Source organism: Populus alba, chromosome 11, assembly GCF_005239225.2.
Source record: "Populus alba chromosome 11, ASM523922v2, whole genome shotgun sequence".
Classification (NCBI taxonomy): Eukaryota; Viridiplantae; Streptophyta; class Magnoliopsida; order Malpighiales; family Salicaceae; genus Populus; species Populus alba.
In genome coordinates this window covers 5279522-5296759 of record NC_133294.1, presented here as the reverse complement: position 1 = coordinate 5296759, position 17238 = coordinate 5279522, and the positions used below count along the sequence as shown (strand labels likewise).

Sequence of the window (17238 nt, the reverse complement as noted above, 5' to 3'; positions counted from 1 at the left end):
CTCTCTCTCCAAGGGTACAAGACATTATTGGCGAACAGTCTCATAGCCATGGAGAGGCCAGATGCAATTATACAAGGAAAGTTTTGTAAGCATTCAAGATGAAATATACTTTGTCTATATATATATACACCTGTTAATGTACATTCAACTTGCTGACATTAATGTATGAACTCAAGGATGAAAGGAACTGGTTTGTGAGAAAAGGGTCTAGTGGTTGTGTCAGTACGGGGCTAGAATCTTCATAAGCGTGCAGTCCTGGAGAAGGGTTTGTGAAGGTAGAAAAAGTACCGCTTCCTGATTCTTCAATGTCACGACCTGAATCCCGGATCCATGACCGGCACATAGGCAAGGTTCCCCTCCAAGATTCCAAACCTATGCGAACCCAAACTTACATTCCTTTAAACAACTCAATCAGAGTTTAACGTAGCATAAACAACAAACTAACTTCATAATATAATGTAATTGTCTTAATACAAGAGTTAATATAATTTCATAGTTTTGGAGCACTAACTTGACAAAAAAAAAAAAGTACAAATTACAACCAAAAAGCAGGTTCGGAAGGTTCAACAAAAGTGACCTGCTATCAAGCTATAAGCCTGAAAAGAATAAATAATGAGAGGGTGAGTTCAACAACTCAGTGAGTAGATAACGTTCAATACACACACACGAGATAATATAATAATGTGAAATATATATACAAGTATGGCTCTAGGTTCTTATAGAAAGGTTTCTCAAATAGGCCATTACAAGAAGATTATATGGTAAAGTTCGTCAGAAAATCAAAATGCAATGAGCATGAGGCTCCGTACTGTGGGATGATCAGTCCACACAGGTTGGTGACTCCCCCGACCAACTAGGGTTTAGATATGATATGCACAAAGACTAACACTACCCTGTTAGCATGGGTATTCTGACTGACATACCATAGGTTCATAATCATAATCTAACAAACATATTCATAGCTCAAAGCTCAACTCATGACATCAATCAAATGAGGAGCTATCAATTCAGAAGTCAATTCATATTGGTTCATATCAAGAAATCAGATTCAATAATTGATCATGCTTTATCATATCAAGGATAATAATCAGCATATATATATATATATATACTTTATCAAGAAGTATGATCCAATTCATATTAACAAATCAAATATTTATAATATTTCTCATGCATATGGAAATTATCCACTCACCTGACTCAAAAGCAAACAGAACTCAAAAGCAGACACCGAAGAAAATCCTACTGACGTCCCGCCGGTAGAATATCAGGATTATCTGAATACAAAGGAAACATTTTCAAGAATGACTCGAAAGAACATTTAACCTATTTAATAAACTTAACTAAGGGTGTATATCGTAACCCTATTATGGTTTTTAAACTAACTAGTCAATTTTCTCAAAAAACCAAAATCTAATGGTTTTCCCGAAATCTAATCCATAATAAAAACAATTAATAAAATTGGTAATAATTCACTAAATAACCCTTAATTATTCATCAAACTAATATGCAAAAGCTAATATTGCAGCTAGGGACTAATCTAGAATTTATTATATTTTTAGGGCCAAATTGTAACTTTTATCAAATGGAGGACCAAACTGAAATTTGTCATAAATCCATGAATATACTGAAATTCTGACCTTAATTAATCCTCAATTCTGTCCAGGATGTATCATTATGCTCCAGGGATCATTCTGGAATTTTACTAAATGTTTAGGGTCAAATCGTACTTTTTGTCAAATTGGAGGACTAAATTGAAAGTGTTAAATTCTCTTATCTATACAGTAATTCTGTCCATAATTCATATTTTATTCTGTTCAGAATCTCGGAATATGCTCCAGGGACCAATTTGTAATTTTCCAAAGTTCGGGGACTAAACTGTAATTTTCGTAAATTGAGGGACCAAATTGAATTTTCGTCATCTTCAACCTCCAATCCAGAATTTTAACAGAAAACCCTCTGTTCTCTCCAAAATTTCTAACACAATTTCACCATTCAAACAAAATCACAACTCAAAATCATCATCTTTCACTTCAATCTCTCAAAATCATTCAATAATCAAATACCCACAATAATCAACCTCTATCATTCAATTTAATTCATCAATTTAAACCAAAACAAAAATTCTCAAAACCCTAACATTCATCAAAACCGAAATTTAAAGCTTAATTAACACATATTTATACATAATCTTACCTTTTTACTTATTTCCTCCAAATCTCTTCCTTCTTCCCTTATTTTCCCTTCTTTTTCTCTTCTTCTTCTTCTTCCTTCCTCTTCTCTCTCACGGTTTGTTCTTCAAATTTTCAGATCACTCTTTCCTTTTTTTTTATTTATTTATATTTATTATTTTATATAATTACTACAATACCCTTATTTATTTATACTCTCTCTTTAAGCTACCAAGGGCTTTCTAGCCTTTTCCTATCCCTTTAACTCAAAACATTACATTCAGCTGCATACGCAATTGTAGATACTCCAGGAAGAGAAAAGGATGTATAAGATATGATCTGTATATTCGTGTCGATGCACTTAAATTAGTACTTGTTCTGCGCTGAATTTCCCAACAAAAAGTACTATTTTCAGAAACATTTTTCATAAACACAAATATTAGTGAGAAAAGGCGTCGATCTTCAAAGTTATTGTCTTTGTTCTGTTTCGATCACAATTGAGCTCGCTGCACTCTTCTCATCAAATGGTTCTCTTGAAAAGGAATTGCTGACCGTTCTTGTTCCAACTGTGGGTTCAACATGGCTGATCATTAGCGTATTTGGTTATTTGTGGCTCAGGAACAGAGGAGAAAAAGGTAAAGACGAATCAAGCATCAAAACAGAAGGTAGATCGAGTAACTATCCATAAAAGAATAGTTGACGAACACCACACCTATTGCATAACATATGATGATGCTGTTAGGTTTCTTCCTTGACACTAGGCAGAATGGATCAGTTGTTTAGAATCAGGTTGGGAGTTTTAGCGGTGGGTACGTCTAGCGCTGAAGAGCTCGATCTGTTGTGAGGTACAACATATTTGTTTTCATTACAAATCAAATGGAACTTCATATTAGCAAATTTTCAGACAGCACAGCTTCAGCGACTTGCAATTTCAGTAATTGTCACCTCATTTACAGAGCACTGTCCATCTTCTACGTCTAATGCTATATCAGGGATTATTGGTCAGATTTTTCTAAGGAGGAATGCAGGTTGTTTTGGAGAAGGAATCTCTGTTTCGTTACTCAACATAAAAACAACTGCCAACATAGATGGTCTGTCCGCGGCATCTTCTTGCACGCATAGTAGACCGATTTGTATGCACTTCAAGGCTTCACGCGGATCATACAACTCCGTCAGTGATGGATCAACTACCTCCAATGCTTTTTCTTCTCTCCATAATTCCCACACCTGTGTTGTTCATATAAATCATTAACATACAAGAAATAAGAGCAGACAACATCTAATTTTGTGAACATTGAAATTCAGCCAAGAGCACAAAAGGCTATCTTATTACTCACATGTCCAATCAAGGTCAACGGAGGATCCTGTTGATAAAATCTATTGTTCTTCTTGCCACTCACAATCTCTAGCAACATGACCCCAAAACTGAAAACATCTGACTTTACAGAAAAGTTTCCAAGCACAGCATATTCTGGCGACATATAGCCACTGCATCAGAAAAACAAGAATCTGAAGTTTTAGTATTCCTGGTAATCAATGATAGTACCTTGTCACTCGGTCTTTGTTTTAGGAAAAGGTACTTACAATGTTCCCACAACTCTCCTGGTCCTATCTTCTGTTTGGTTGCCTTCAAATATTTTTGCCATTCCGAAATCTGATATTTTTGGGTTCATCTCTGCATCCAGTAGAATGTTGCTACATTTTAAATCCCTGTGAATGATTCTCAACCTGGAGTCTTGGTGAAGATATAAGATCCCACGAGCTATTCCAACAATAATGTCAAAGCGTTTTCGCCAATCCAATAACAATCTTCTACTTTCATCTGTTGAAACAATTATTTTTCAGCCAGGTATAATTTGACAAGTACTAGTGTAAATCAGGGCAATAAAAACATAAAAAGACTTACGGAAAAGAAACGAGTCCAAGCTTTTGTTTGGCAAGTATTCATAGATTAACATTTGTTCTCCATCCTGATTGCAGTAACCTATTACAAAGTGGATTTTACTGGTCCACCATGTTCAAGGACTCACATGCATTCTGCAAGACTTGTGAAAATTGTCAAAAGTTGGGATCTATTTCAAAACAATCACATGATGCCTTTAAATTCTATTTTTGTCATTGAAATCTTTTGAACTGTTGGGGTATATATTTTCATGGATCCATTTGCCTTCATCATTTGGGTTTTCTTGTACATATTAGTCGCAGTGGATTATGTTTCAAAAATGGAATAGAGGCAATTCTAAGCCAAAACAATGATCACAAAACAGTGATAAAGTTTTTAAAAGAAAATATTTTAAGTCGATTTGGAATCCCTTGAGCCATGATAAGTGATGGTGACACACATTTCTTCAACAAGCCATTTGAGTCTTTAATGAAGAAATATGGAAATCACACACAAAGTTTGCCACCCCTTATCACCCTCAGATTAAGTGGACAGGTAAAACTTGCCTAATATGAAGATCAAACAGATCTTGGAGACAAACAGTTGTCGCACCCCCAAAAAATCCGAGGGAGTTTTTGTTTTGCTGACATTCGACTGGCGACTTTCGTTTTGTTCTGTTTTGCTGATTTGGTTCTTTGGAGTCGCCACCTAGTATTTTGGTCACTAGGAACCCTAACTGGTCTTTTAGAGATTCTAAGGCAAGGGACTGGTTGCGTAAAGGGAAAGGTATTAGCACCCCTAGTACGGCCCTAACCTAAGGTAAGCTGCTTGGTGTTTGGTTTTGCTTTGTAATTGCTATGGTGTTGGTATTTTTCTAGCTCGTCAATTGATTTTGGATAGAAATCTAAGGGGATTCCCAATGTGCTTTGAAAGCTCATTTTTCCTTTAGTATTTCAAGAGTTTTGCGACTCATAAAAATCGTGGAAAAAAAAAATTAAAAATTTTGAAATGTCTCGATATAATCAAGGCTTCTTTCAAAGAATGTGTACGGGGGATTTATTACTCCCAATAAATATTTTTTGGATATTCATCCTTTTTAAGGATTTCTTTATCCAAACATTAGCGGTGGAATAATAAATAAATTTTCTTCCCCCAAAAAAGATTTTTTATAGTTTTTTTGGAATATTGGCCAATACCCTTTGGAGTTTTACAAACCATGTTTGTAAAATCCAAAAATGCAAAGAAAATAAATTTGTGTTTAAGAAATCTATGCGAAAACACACTTTCGAAGCTTCCCAAAAAAAATAATTTTTTTTTTAAAAAGAAATCAAAACATGTTAGAGTATTGGCCGTATTGCCAACATGCAAGAAAACATTTTTTTTGTAAAATATATTTTTTTCGACGAAAACGGGTATTTTAAAAAAACTGAATTTGTATTCTCCACGGTATAAAATACAAACCAATATTAAAAATCATAAAAAAAATGTGCAGGAAAATCCACAATATTCTTAAGGATATTTTTTAAGAATTTTTTGAAAGCAAAACGAACATTTTATCTTTGAAACTCTGGATGTTTGACGAAAACCGGGGTATTTTAAACACTGAGTTTGTGTCTTCCACAATATAAAAAATACTCCCAAACCAATGTATAAAAATATATATATATGAAAAGGAAACAACATATATTTTAAAAAAAAAACTTTTCGGATTTTTTTTTTTATATATATACATGCATAATATAATATAATAATAAAAATATAATAATATATATATAAATATAAAATATATATTAAGTGGGCTGGGCCGACCCAACTAAACTGGGTCCGGACCCAACTAAAAGGCGTTGGGCCGAACTTGGCCCAGGTACTGGGCCGATCTCGGCCCAACCGGTACTGGCCGATCTCGGCCCAAAAAACTAAATAACCTCGGTCTGGGCCGGACACGGCCCAGACCGCCGGATCGGGCCAGGTCCCTCTGGCCCGTCCCACATAGTTCTGGGCCAGACACCATCTTGCCCAGAGAACTAAAAAAAAAAAACAAAAAAACGGGGGGGGGGGAATTATTTTTTCCCCCCCGCCTCCTGCATGCAGCATTGATTTCTGCATGCAGGAGGCAAAAAAAAAAAACTGATGCAGGTTTAAAAAAAAATTGCAGGGGGGGAAAGGAAGCGTACCTGGTTGCGGTGGAGACGGTGGCTTGGCGGTACTGCGGTGAGGCGGTGGCAGCGTCGTGGCTTACGAACGGCGAGTCAGGCGGCGCTACAGCTTTTTCCCACGGTTCGTCGTCGTTCACCCGGTTTGTTTGCTTTCTGCTTTTCGGTTTTCCTGAGATTCCTATCGGCTTCAAAAAATTTTCCCAAGCTTCTCAGTTTTGGGTTTTCGGTGGCTGTTTCTTTAAGTTCTGTGGTTTCTCTCTCCTTCTCTCTCTTCTTCGTTTTTTTTTCTTGTTCTCTTCGGGTTCCCTCTCTGTTTATTTTTTTTTTTTGTCCCCTCTCTCGGGTTTCTTCGGTTCTCTATTTATAGAACTAAAACAGGCGTGGCTTCACCGTGGAGCCAAGGAGCGGGTCGAGGAGCGGCCTATCCAGGCGGGCCTCCTTCGGCTTCGGCAGCGCGCGGGTGGTCGGCCAGCGTTTCTTTCTGTCGGTGGGCTCCACCGCGTGGGGCCTCGGTCGGTTGGTGCAAGAGGACCTGCAAAACATAAAGAAAAACAAACTTTTTCCTTCTTCCCCGCTGTAATGTTCGGGGGAAGAAAGAAAAGTGAACAGTGTCGTTCAAAAACGGCACCGTTCGGTTCTCTTTTTTTTTTTTTTTTTTTAATACTATTATGCATGAAACGGCGTCGTTTTGGAATAAAACGCGCCGTTTCATTTTTAAAAAGAAAAGGCGCAGAACTTTTTTGAATCAGTCCTTAATCATCTTTGTTTAACTCAATTTCGTCCCTTGCCAAATTTTCGGTCCGTCCCCATAGTTTTGGCCGCGTTTTCCACTTTGATCCTTGGACTCTGATTTATGCAATTTAAAAAAAAAACCCCTAATTGATCACAATAAACTTCCAAATTCTTCAAATTAAGCCCCTGAAATCAATTCCAAACAGCCCCCTCTATCTTTGCGCCTTTCTCCAAATTGGTCCCTGGTTTCGGATTTTTCACAATTTAAGCCCCTAATTGGCCCATTAAAACTTCAACTATTTATGCAATTAAAAGCCCCTGATTTTGACCCAATAAAATTTCCTAAAAAAAAAAAATATATTTTGGCCCCAAGAACTTAAAATTTCTCTCAAATTTTTTTAAAGCCCAAATTGACTTAAAAAAAAATCAATTTTTCTTGGCAATCAAAAAATCTTCTATAAATTCAAAATTAAAAAAAACAAAATCCAATTAAAACAATTAACCATACAAAAATCCAAATTTGGCTTTCTTCCTCAAAAATTCAAAATTTTTCCTTCTCAATAAGGGCTTTCATCCTTCAAGAATATAACTGTCAAAAATTCAATCCTTGTATTTTTAAAATTCCTTGACCCAATTTTTCCTGACTGTTTTTCCGAGCGCTTCTGGCCTCCTGTTATTTTTTTCTAACCTCTTTTGGCTATTTATTTATTTTTTCAGGGGGACCCAAAAATGGGGTTACAACAGATGCCCCCTCTTTATAATACTTACGGAGCATGGGATTTTTTTGCGCAGTAAGTGTTATAAAAAATAAACCCCAAAAACGGAACTCCCGAAACTGGATCTGGTCGAAGCTTGATTGATTTCTTGCAAAACTTTGTCCTTTTTATAACAATCCTCCTTTGGCCCCAAAAACCATGATCGAAACTTAGTCATCTCAGAAATCCTTATCCAGCGATTCCTCTGAATTCTTATTTTAGTTTGATCAACATGGAAATCCCATCCGAAGATCCTATCTATGTGATCTTCTTTAACCAGGAATCCCATCCGGCGATTCCTTTACTCATAACCAAATACAAAAAAAATGTGTGTGTGGTTCTCATTATGAATGGGTTGACCTGCCCCGAGTGGAAAAAGAGAAAGAGTGGTCTCATTCTTTGGGTGGACCTAACCCAGGGGGAAAGGATGGCCTCATTATTATGGGTGACTCACCCAGTAAAAAAAAAATGGAGAATTGTGGTTCTCATTCTTATGGGTGACCTACCAGAAAATAATGGCCTCTCATTGGTGAAAAAAAAAAAAAAAAAAAAAAAAAATGGTGACCTACCCAGAATAATGGTCTCATTGTTGATGGGTGACCTACCCCAGAAAAAGGAAGAGTGGTCTCATTTCTTTGGGTGACCTAACCCAGGGAAGGAATGGCCTACATTCTTATGGGTGACCTACCCAGATAAACAAAAAAATGGAGAATGGTTCATTCTTATGGGTGACCTACCCAGAAAAGTATGGTCTCATTGGGTATGCCCGATTGGGCGGGGGGGAAAAATGGAAAGAGTGGTCTCAAATTGTAATGGGATGGGTGACCTTACCCAAATAAAAAATATGGAGAAAATGGTCGCGTTGTAATGGGTACCTACCCAGAAAAATGTTGGTGAGGGCTCAAAGGCGCACTCGAAAAAGAGGTAGGGTTTAGGAAACGCACTACCCGAGAAGTGAGGGCTCAAAACGGCGCACTCGAAAAAGAAGTAGGGTTAGAAAACGCAACTAACCCAAGAAGTGAGGGCTCAAACAGCGCAACTCGAAAAAGAGGTAGGGTTAGAAAACACACTACCCAAGAAGTGAGGGCTTCATACGCACTAAAAGAGATAGGATTTAGAAACGCACTACCTGTAGAAATTGGTGATGAAACCCTGATCTGACAAATGTTGAAAGCAATGTAATTCATGGTAATATGCATGTATGTTTTTGTTACCTATCTTGGAAACAATAGGTCCCCCTTTCGTCGTAAACCTCTTTCGCTCTTGTTTCAAGCTTTTCTCATGAAGCCGAAATTATCATTCGTATCCTTTTAGTAAAGAGATCTCTGGTTCCTTATGGGGCCCTTTCTTTGCCTCCATTGGAGTTTTTTGTGCCCAAAGGGAAAAAAAAAAATTGGTTTTTGTTCATGAAAACTGAACTTTTAATGCAATTAGCAAATTTTATAAAAGATGCTTTTCTAGAAGTTTTTATTATGATAACCTTTTGGGTTTTGGTTCACTATGGACCCCTATGTGCACTTCGTGCACTTCTTGCCCCCTAGGTGTGTTGTGTGCAAAATATATGTCAGATTTGATTGGTTTTCTCTCCAATTGATGGAGTCATCTTCCTTAGTCATGCCAAAAAAAAAGTTCTTTTTAAGTAAAAGATTTCAATGCTAATGAGATCATTGGCCGAAATTTACATATATATATATATATTAATAAAGGACTCTTTACAAAGAGAAATCATGGCCGAAATTTTTTTATTGAACTGGGAAATAAATACATCAAGCGTAGTATTTCTTTACAGAGTCAGCATTCACAGGCCTAACTAGATCTTCTCCATCCATTCCAGAAAGTAACAAAGCTCCTCCTGAGAATTGCTTTCTTCACCACGTAAGGCCCCTCATAGTTAGGTTGCCCATTTACTCTGATCTTCTCCAGGTAAAGGTAATATTTTCTTTAGTACAAATCTCCTTCGTGGAATCCTCGAGGTCGAACCTTCTTGTCATATGATTTAGCCATCCTTCTTTGGTAGAGTTGATGATGACAGATCGGGCTATCCTCTTTTCACTAATCAGATTCAACTGTCATATCTAAACTTTTGCCCATTCTACCTCTCCAGCTCAGAGTCTAACAACACTCTCAATGATGGGATTTCCACTTCTAAAGGCATCACCGCCTCCATTCCATACACCCAATATGTACGGGGTGGCTCCTGTTGAGGTTCGAACTGCGGTGCGATATGCATGAAGGGCAAATGACAACATCTCATGCCAATCCTTATAGGTGACTACCATCTTCTGAATAATCTTTTTACATTTTTATTAGCAAGCTTCTAACCGCACCATCATCTTAGGTCTGTACGGCGAAATGGAATGGCTTGATTTCCATTTTAGTGCAGAGCTCTATTATCATCTTGCCGTTGAAATTCTGAGCATTATCCGTTATAATCTTTTTCTGGTGGACCATACCGACATATCAAATCTCTCTCAATAAACTTTCTTCACCACTTTTTGCGTCACATGAGCAAAATGACCCAGCTTCTACCCATTTTGTGAAGTAGTCGATAGCCACGAGAATAAAACCTATGACCATGCTAGCTTTTGGGTTTACCGTCCAATCACATCAAATTCCCCACATCGCGAAGGGCCATGGAGATGTTAAATTAAACAGAGGAGCTGGAGGAGCATTGATTTTGTCACTGTATACTTGGCACTTATGACATTTCCGGACATAATCGATACAATCTTTCTCTAACGTCATCCAGAAGTACCCGGCTCTTTTGATCTTTCCTGCCATCACATGTCCATTAGCATGAGTTGAGCAAAATCCCTTCATGGACTTCCCGTACCGTGCTTTTTGCCTCAAATTCATCCAAACATCTCAACAAAGTCCCGTCAAATGATTTCTTATACAAAATTTCCCCATCCAGATAAAAATCCATTGCAACCTTCTCAAGGTCTTCTTGTCGATTTTGGATGCCCCCATGGATATTTGCCTGGTTTTGGATGAATTCTTGATATCATAGTACCACGGGTTTCCATCCACTTCTCTTTCGACTGAGCAACAATGAGCGGGGTTATTTCTGATATTGATGTGTACTGGTTGTACCTTGTGCCCAAAGTCTATCTTGGCCATAGATGCTAGTGTGGCCAAAGCATCTGCAAACTGGTTCCCTTTCCCTTCCCAGATGGGTGAACTCTATTTCCTCAAACTCTTTTAGCCAGCTTAGCCAGGTATTCTTGGTAAGGCCTTAACTTCTCTTCTTTGGTTTGCCATTCTCCTTTTACTTGGCAAATAATCAGCATTGAGTCTCCATAAACATCTATCTTTTTTATGTTCATCTCTAATGCAGCCTCCAAACCAAGAATGCAAGCTTCGTACTCAGCCGTGTTATTGGTGCACCCGAACTGCAGCTTAACTGAAACCGGATACTGCTTCTTATCAGGAGAGATTATCACTGCCCCCCGCTCCGTTACCACATACATTTACAGCACCATCAAAGTACATAACCCCCAATCTGATTCTCTTCCTCGATTGCAACACATCTTCATCGGGAAGTCAAAGTTTAACGGCTCATAATCTTCCATAGCATGGTCAGCCAGGTGATTCGCAATAAACATCCCTTTCACGGCTTTCCTTGTCATATATACTATGTCATACTCAGCCAAAGAACTTTGCCATCTTGCAATTCGGCTAGATAGATAAGGCTTTTTCACAAATGTACCTTAACGGGTCTAACTTGGAAATTAACCATGTAGTGTGATACAACATATACTGACGTAATCTCTTTTGTAGCCCATGCTAGTGCGAGCACAGCTTCTCAATCACAGTATACCTAGATTCATATTCCGTGAACTTCTTGCTTAGGTAATAAATGACCCTTTCCTTCCTTCCGGTTTCATCATGTTGCCCAAGCACACATCCCATTGCCGTTTCGGTTACTGTTAGGTATAAAATCAATGGCCTTTTCTGGGACAGGAGGAACAAGCAGAGGTGGATTTAGCAAGTATTGCTTGATTTTATCAAAAGCTTTATCACACTCTTCATTCCATATTCCAGGTTCTTCTTCCTCAACAAACGAAAGATCGGGTCACAAGTCGCGGTTAAATTGGGGATATAAACCGAGCGATGTAATTCAACCTTCCTAAGAAACCTCTACCTCCTTCTCAGTCTTGGGGGGGCATAGATTGAATAGCTTTTACTTTTTCAGGATCCACTTCTATCCCTTTGTCACTCACCACAAACCCCAACAGCTTACCGGATTTCACCCGAAAGAACACTTTGCTGGTTAAGCCTCAACTTATATTTCCTTTCAATCTTTCAAATAATTTCTTCAATATTTGGACATGATTCTCCTCCCTCTTTAGATTAGCAACCATGTCATCCACTATACTTCAATCTCTTTGTGCATCATGTCGTGGAACAAAGTCACGCATAGCCCTTTGGTAAGTGGCCCCAGCATTCTTTAAAACCAGAAATGGCATGACTTTGTAGCAAAAGGCCCATGGTGTTACAAAGGTTGTCTTCTCCCTATCCTCTGGCGCCATTCTTATCTGATTGTAAGCCTGAAAACCCATCCATGAAGGAATATGTGGAGCTGCGTGCTGCATTATCAACTAACATATCTATGTGTGGTAAAGGGAAATTATCTTTAGGGCTAGCCCGGTTTAAATCCCTAAAGTCCACGCAAACCCTGATTTACCTTCCTTTTTGGGTACCCACCACTATGTTTGACACCCATTGCGGATACTTCACTACTTCCAAAAAACCAGCGTCCCATTGTTTTTCAATTTCCGCTTTTACCTTGATTAAGACCTCCGGATGAGTTCTCCTTAACTTCTGCTTAATCGGCTTGCATCCTTCCATCAGTGGTATTCTATGTACTACAATGTCCGTATCCAAACCAGGCATATCCTCGTAGGACCAGGCAAAGACATCCACATAATCTTTGAGCAGTGCAATCAACTCTTCCTTTGCTTCAGGGGTGATCAAAGTCCCTATCTTCAGCTCTCGCTTGATTTCTTTCATTGCCTACATTTATGGTTTCAAGTTCCTCTTTAGCGGGCCTCCAAGCCTGTTCGTGTTGTTCTATAATTTTTTGAATTCCCATATGTTTTCCTCCTCCCATTCCTCATCTTCTACAGCCACTATGTATTCTTTTAAATTTTGGCCATTTCATTCTCAATGTAAAGTGCAGGTGTTGTTTGTGGAGGATCCACTTTCAGGTTCCTGAAAGCGGAAGGTGATGTGTAAATGCATAGTAAGACATCAAGATGAATTTGAAAATCATGATCTCATTAAAAACAAAAGATTAGCTCACAACAAAATAAATCCAATTGACATCTTGAGCCTCGATTGTCAACACAAAAAAAAAAAAAAAAAAAGGCAAACAACATAAATAAAAATATAATCCAAAATCATTGTTGATTACTTTTAAAAACCAATGGAGCTTCTTGGGTTCTCCCAATTCTGGAACTTCTCCCCTTCGACTAGTTTCCGAACAAAAGTCTTGACGGTGACTTCTTCCAAAGTGTGGAAATGGTTAATTGTGGCAGCTCTTCAAATCCTCCTTTCGATTCAAATTTTCTCAGCAATGTCTTTGACTTGATTTTCCTCCAGGGTGTTTATGTTCATTGAAGAAAACTTCTGAAAGAGGTCTCCATGTCCCCCAGCAGGTTGTATCACATAGGCGGCCTTTGAAATGTAATCCTATTGGAGGGATGGCTAAGTTTTCTTCTTCAGGCTTCCTTCCTTCAATCCTAGCCATTCTCTTCTCCCTTCTTGCACCAGCAGCTCGTTTGTAATCTTCTTTCTTCTTGGCTTATATCCAAGCCCAAACCTCTGTTCTGCAGCTTTCAAATTTGATTATCCCCATCCATTCAGGCCTTCCTTGCTCCATATCGTATGGGAAAGGAATCTTGTTTTTCAAAAAGTTTTAGCGGCCATTTTAGTGGCTTCCGAGATTTCTGGCTTTTTCCTCACAAGTGTTCTCCGGGCACCCACTCTGTATTCACAACCTCAAATGCAATGAAGGTTTCCGTCCTTACAATCTTCTGCTTCAATGAATGGAACCGCCACATTTCTTACCATCGATATAGTCTCCTCAGCCTTAACAGTAACCAGGACACCGTTGGCAATGTACTTTAAACATTGATGTAGCGAAGAGGTGACAGCTCCCACCGAATGTATCCATGGCCTTCCTAACAGCATGCTATAGGAAGGGTGGATATCCATCACTTGAAGGGTTACTAGAAAGACTTGTGGACCCACAGCTAGTTCAACTTCAATTGACCCTACAACGGGCCTTGATGAGCCATCATACGCTCTCGCCGTTATCACACTGGGTTGCATATGTGAGGGATCTATCGGCATTTCATCTAGCATATGCCTTGGTAACACATTCAGGGCCGAGCCGTTATCAATGAGAACCTTGCCGACGAGGCAATCTTTGCATCGGACCGTGACATACAAGGGTTTGTTATGTCCAGTTCCTTCAGCGTCAAGTTCATCTTCCGTGAAATACAAGTAATTGGCAGCATGAATCCTTCCTACTAGATGTTCCATAGTCTTTTGCTCAATATCTTGGGGCACATAGGCCTCATTCAATACTTTTTGCAAAGCATTCCGATGTGGCTCGGAGCTGAGTATTAATGACACATGATGGAGATCTTAGCAGGGGTCTTCTTCAACTGGTCCACTATACTGTACTCACTATGCTTCATCAAATTTCAGGAACTCATTTGTTTCTTCCTCAGTCACAGGTTTATTCACCTCAAACTCTTTATCAAGGTCAACACCTCCTTGCCTTTAACCTTCCTTTGTCTTTCTAGTTCTTCAGGTGTGAAACAACGACCACTCCGAGTTAGCCCACTTATCTAGTTCGGAACACAGCGGCAAAGGAGTTTCGATATTCGAGCAGTATATAACCATAATCTTCAGGCATCACTCCATAGTTTACTTTGCTTGCATATGAGGGCCTAGTTAATACCAGTTTTGAGCGATCCATTAGTTGTTTGATTGAATTCTACATTTCTTATCATCTCTACCTCTTCATTGTCACTTACATCCTCAAATCCTTCAAACTCCTCCCTAAGAAGTTAGCATTCTTTTGCAAACTTTTTGATGAAATTCCAATGCAATTAAAATCAATGTTGATTGCCCTTCCTTTTTATGGAAAGGGCAAAAGTTACTTTCCCCTTTGTGCAAGTAACTTCAGCGTTTCTTCCAAATGTCCAGACTGCACAACATCAAAGTAAAGGCTTGGCCATGGGAGTCAACTTTCACAAGACACCCTTCTTTTCTTTGCTCACGCAAAATCTCCATGGTATTCACTCCTCCCCTCCCCTGTTTGACCATCCGTCAAAACATGTTTAGTGTAAAGGTTTGGGAATTCTATTTAGGTTTGAATCTCTCAAAAAGTGACCTGGCAAGAAGAATCCCACTTTGAATCATTGTAAACACCTTTCTTTTAAAAGCAAAGCAAAGCAAGCCTCAATGCTATGGGCCCGCGTGACCAGCATGGTTTTATGCACAAGTTCAACCTCAGGTTGTACCCAGGCAGGGGGAAAGGTGGTTTGCATAAGGTGTATGGGTTAAGGGGAGCCTACTCTGCCCAATACTTAACAGCTTGGCATACAATTCTTTTAAGGGTTATTGGTAAAGGAGCCTAGTTGTTCTTCTGATGGTTGCCCTATCCCTTTTCTTTGATAATTTGTTTGATTATTTGCTGGGGAATTTTCATTTTTGATTGGGCTGGTTTGGAGTTGGGGGGTTTGGAAAAAGTTAATATTAGTGACTCGGGGGGTAGGTATTGCATAGTTTTTTGCTATCTCCTTTCTAGGTTTTTTCACCTCAATTTCTTTCTTCTCTTTCCAAATGAAACCTCTCTTTATCTCTAGAGGTTCTGCAATTTTTCTTCCGACCACTTCGGATCCCTGTTACAATCCTCTCGGCGATCCGCACTAATGATCATCATCAGAAATGTTGGGTGCTGAACTACCCATAAGGTGTTTCATAGATATGGAGCCCTGAAAAGTATTCTGGCAAACAAGTCACCATTTCTGTCTCTATCAGCGGGGTGTCTGTTGATAGCTTGGTCTCCCATCTTTGAGCATAAGCCCTCTACCGACTCTTGAGTTCCTTTCTCCATGAATAATCAGGGGGCTAGTCCTATCAGGAAAAAGGCAATCTCTAGATTAAAAAACTTTTTGTATTGCTTTAAGAAAAGCGTCTCGCCAAGCTCCGTCCACTTCCCTGATCCCTTAATTGTCTAAACCTCATGATACCCCAAACTGAGGCCGATTCCGGTCAGGGCTATCCTCCTTAGAAAAAAATTAACATCCCTGTGTCGGTCGTGGATAAAAACCTCTGCCATCTTGTTATTAGTAGTGTCAGCGAGATGGGTCTTCGGGCATTCCATCCCAGTATACTTAACTAAAACTCTCGGCACTGCTGCAACTTTCTTTGGAATGACAATATTTAGGTACTAAAACATACTTCAGCGGCCCTAATTGGGGTCAAACAAATCATTTCCTTCAATTGCCCTTAGCTCTCTCTCTCTAGGGCAGGTCCACTTATCATCTCCTTCAATGATTAGAGAATTTTATAAGTTCATGTGGATCATTCGTTTATTAAATCCAGTGTAATAGGATTTGGAGGGCCGAGCAGGACTCTGCTTAGTTGGTGTATTCTCTGCCCCAGGTTCTATTGAGGTTTATGAGAGGTTTTGTGCGACAGGTGCCCGAGGAATTTTTTTGAGCTGCTGCTGGCGCTTCAATTAGGTCTTAAGTGGAGTTCCCACACCCTTCAACCTACCACACTCTGGGCGTCTTAATATTTGGCTCTACAAGCATATATTACTATGTTATATCTGGTCAGTCCAATGCGCCACATCATTCCGAACTCCTTCAGAGTTCTCTTGGCGTACTGAATGCTATCTTCTGGTATGTGGATATATCCCTTCCTTCGTTTTCCATTCTTGCTCTTTGTCGAGTGTTGTGGATTTCTAGGGGAGGGGACCTGTTTCATACTTAATCTGCAGCTGCATGCATAGATGTATGAGAAAAATGTACTATGATTGTGGGATGGGATGCATGATTGAAAAATGCATTGTTTTATTGGGTATGGATGCAGCCAATAAAAAAAATGTATTTTATTTTGAAACGAAGTAACAGCCATCACATTATTAAGCATCTCTCTTGTCACATTGCTTTTGATAGGAGTTCTGCCTTTCGAGTCGTTGCTTGAATCATGTTCACCAAGAGACAGATTTTTGCATAAGAAGATGGTTTCAACGCCCTTTTCATTTAACGCTTGGATAAAAAATACATTTAGAAATAAAAGAAATACAACATGCTAATCCCTTTCCTCCCTAAACTCCTTAAGCTAATGGTAAGAAAGCAAAAGCCGCGTTCTCAATCTTCCCTAGGAAAGGCATCAGTTTTCAGCTAGGCTTCGGCGATAGCGAATGATGTCTCCCCCCACATTCCGCGAATTGATTCTAAAAACAATTCGAGCATGTGCAAGCCAAGCTTCGTCCATTTGCTCATCTATTTTGG

At 39.0% G+C, this 17238-nt stretch overlaps 2 protein-coding genes and 1 long non-coding RNA gene across 3 annotated transcripts in view; all 3 read right to left on the bottom strand.

Annotated features, from left to right (window-relative positions):
* LOC140954181 (G-type lectin S-receptor-like serine/threonine-protein kinase At1g11410) overlaps nt 1–17238 on the bottom strand; it is a 53154-nt gene that overhangs the window by 8696 nt on the left and 27220 nt on the right. The gene's annotated exons all lie outside the window — the stretch shown is intronic.
* Nucleotides 432–2298, bottom strand: LOC118058510 (uncharacterized). The gene is made up of 3 exons (XR_012171294.1): nt 2197–2298; nt 1196–1277; nt 432–596 (listed from the first exon to the last, which is right to left on the bottom strand). It is a non-coding gene; the product is annotated as an uncharacterized lncRNA (long non-coding RNA).
* On the bottom strand, nt 3174–11166 carry LOC118058497 (G-type lectin S-receptor-like serine/threonine-protein kinase RKS1). Its single transcript, XM_073412610.1, has 5 exons — nt 10894–11166; nt 10710–10803; nt 3756–3993; nt 3509–3659; nt 3174–3398 (listed from the first exon to the last, which is right to left on the bottom strand). The coding sequence occupies exons 1-5, from the start codon at nt 11164–11166 to the stop codon at nt 3174–3176; spliced, it is 981 nt and encodes a 326-aa protein (XP_073268711.1).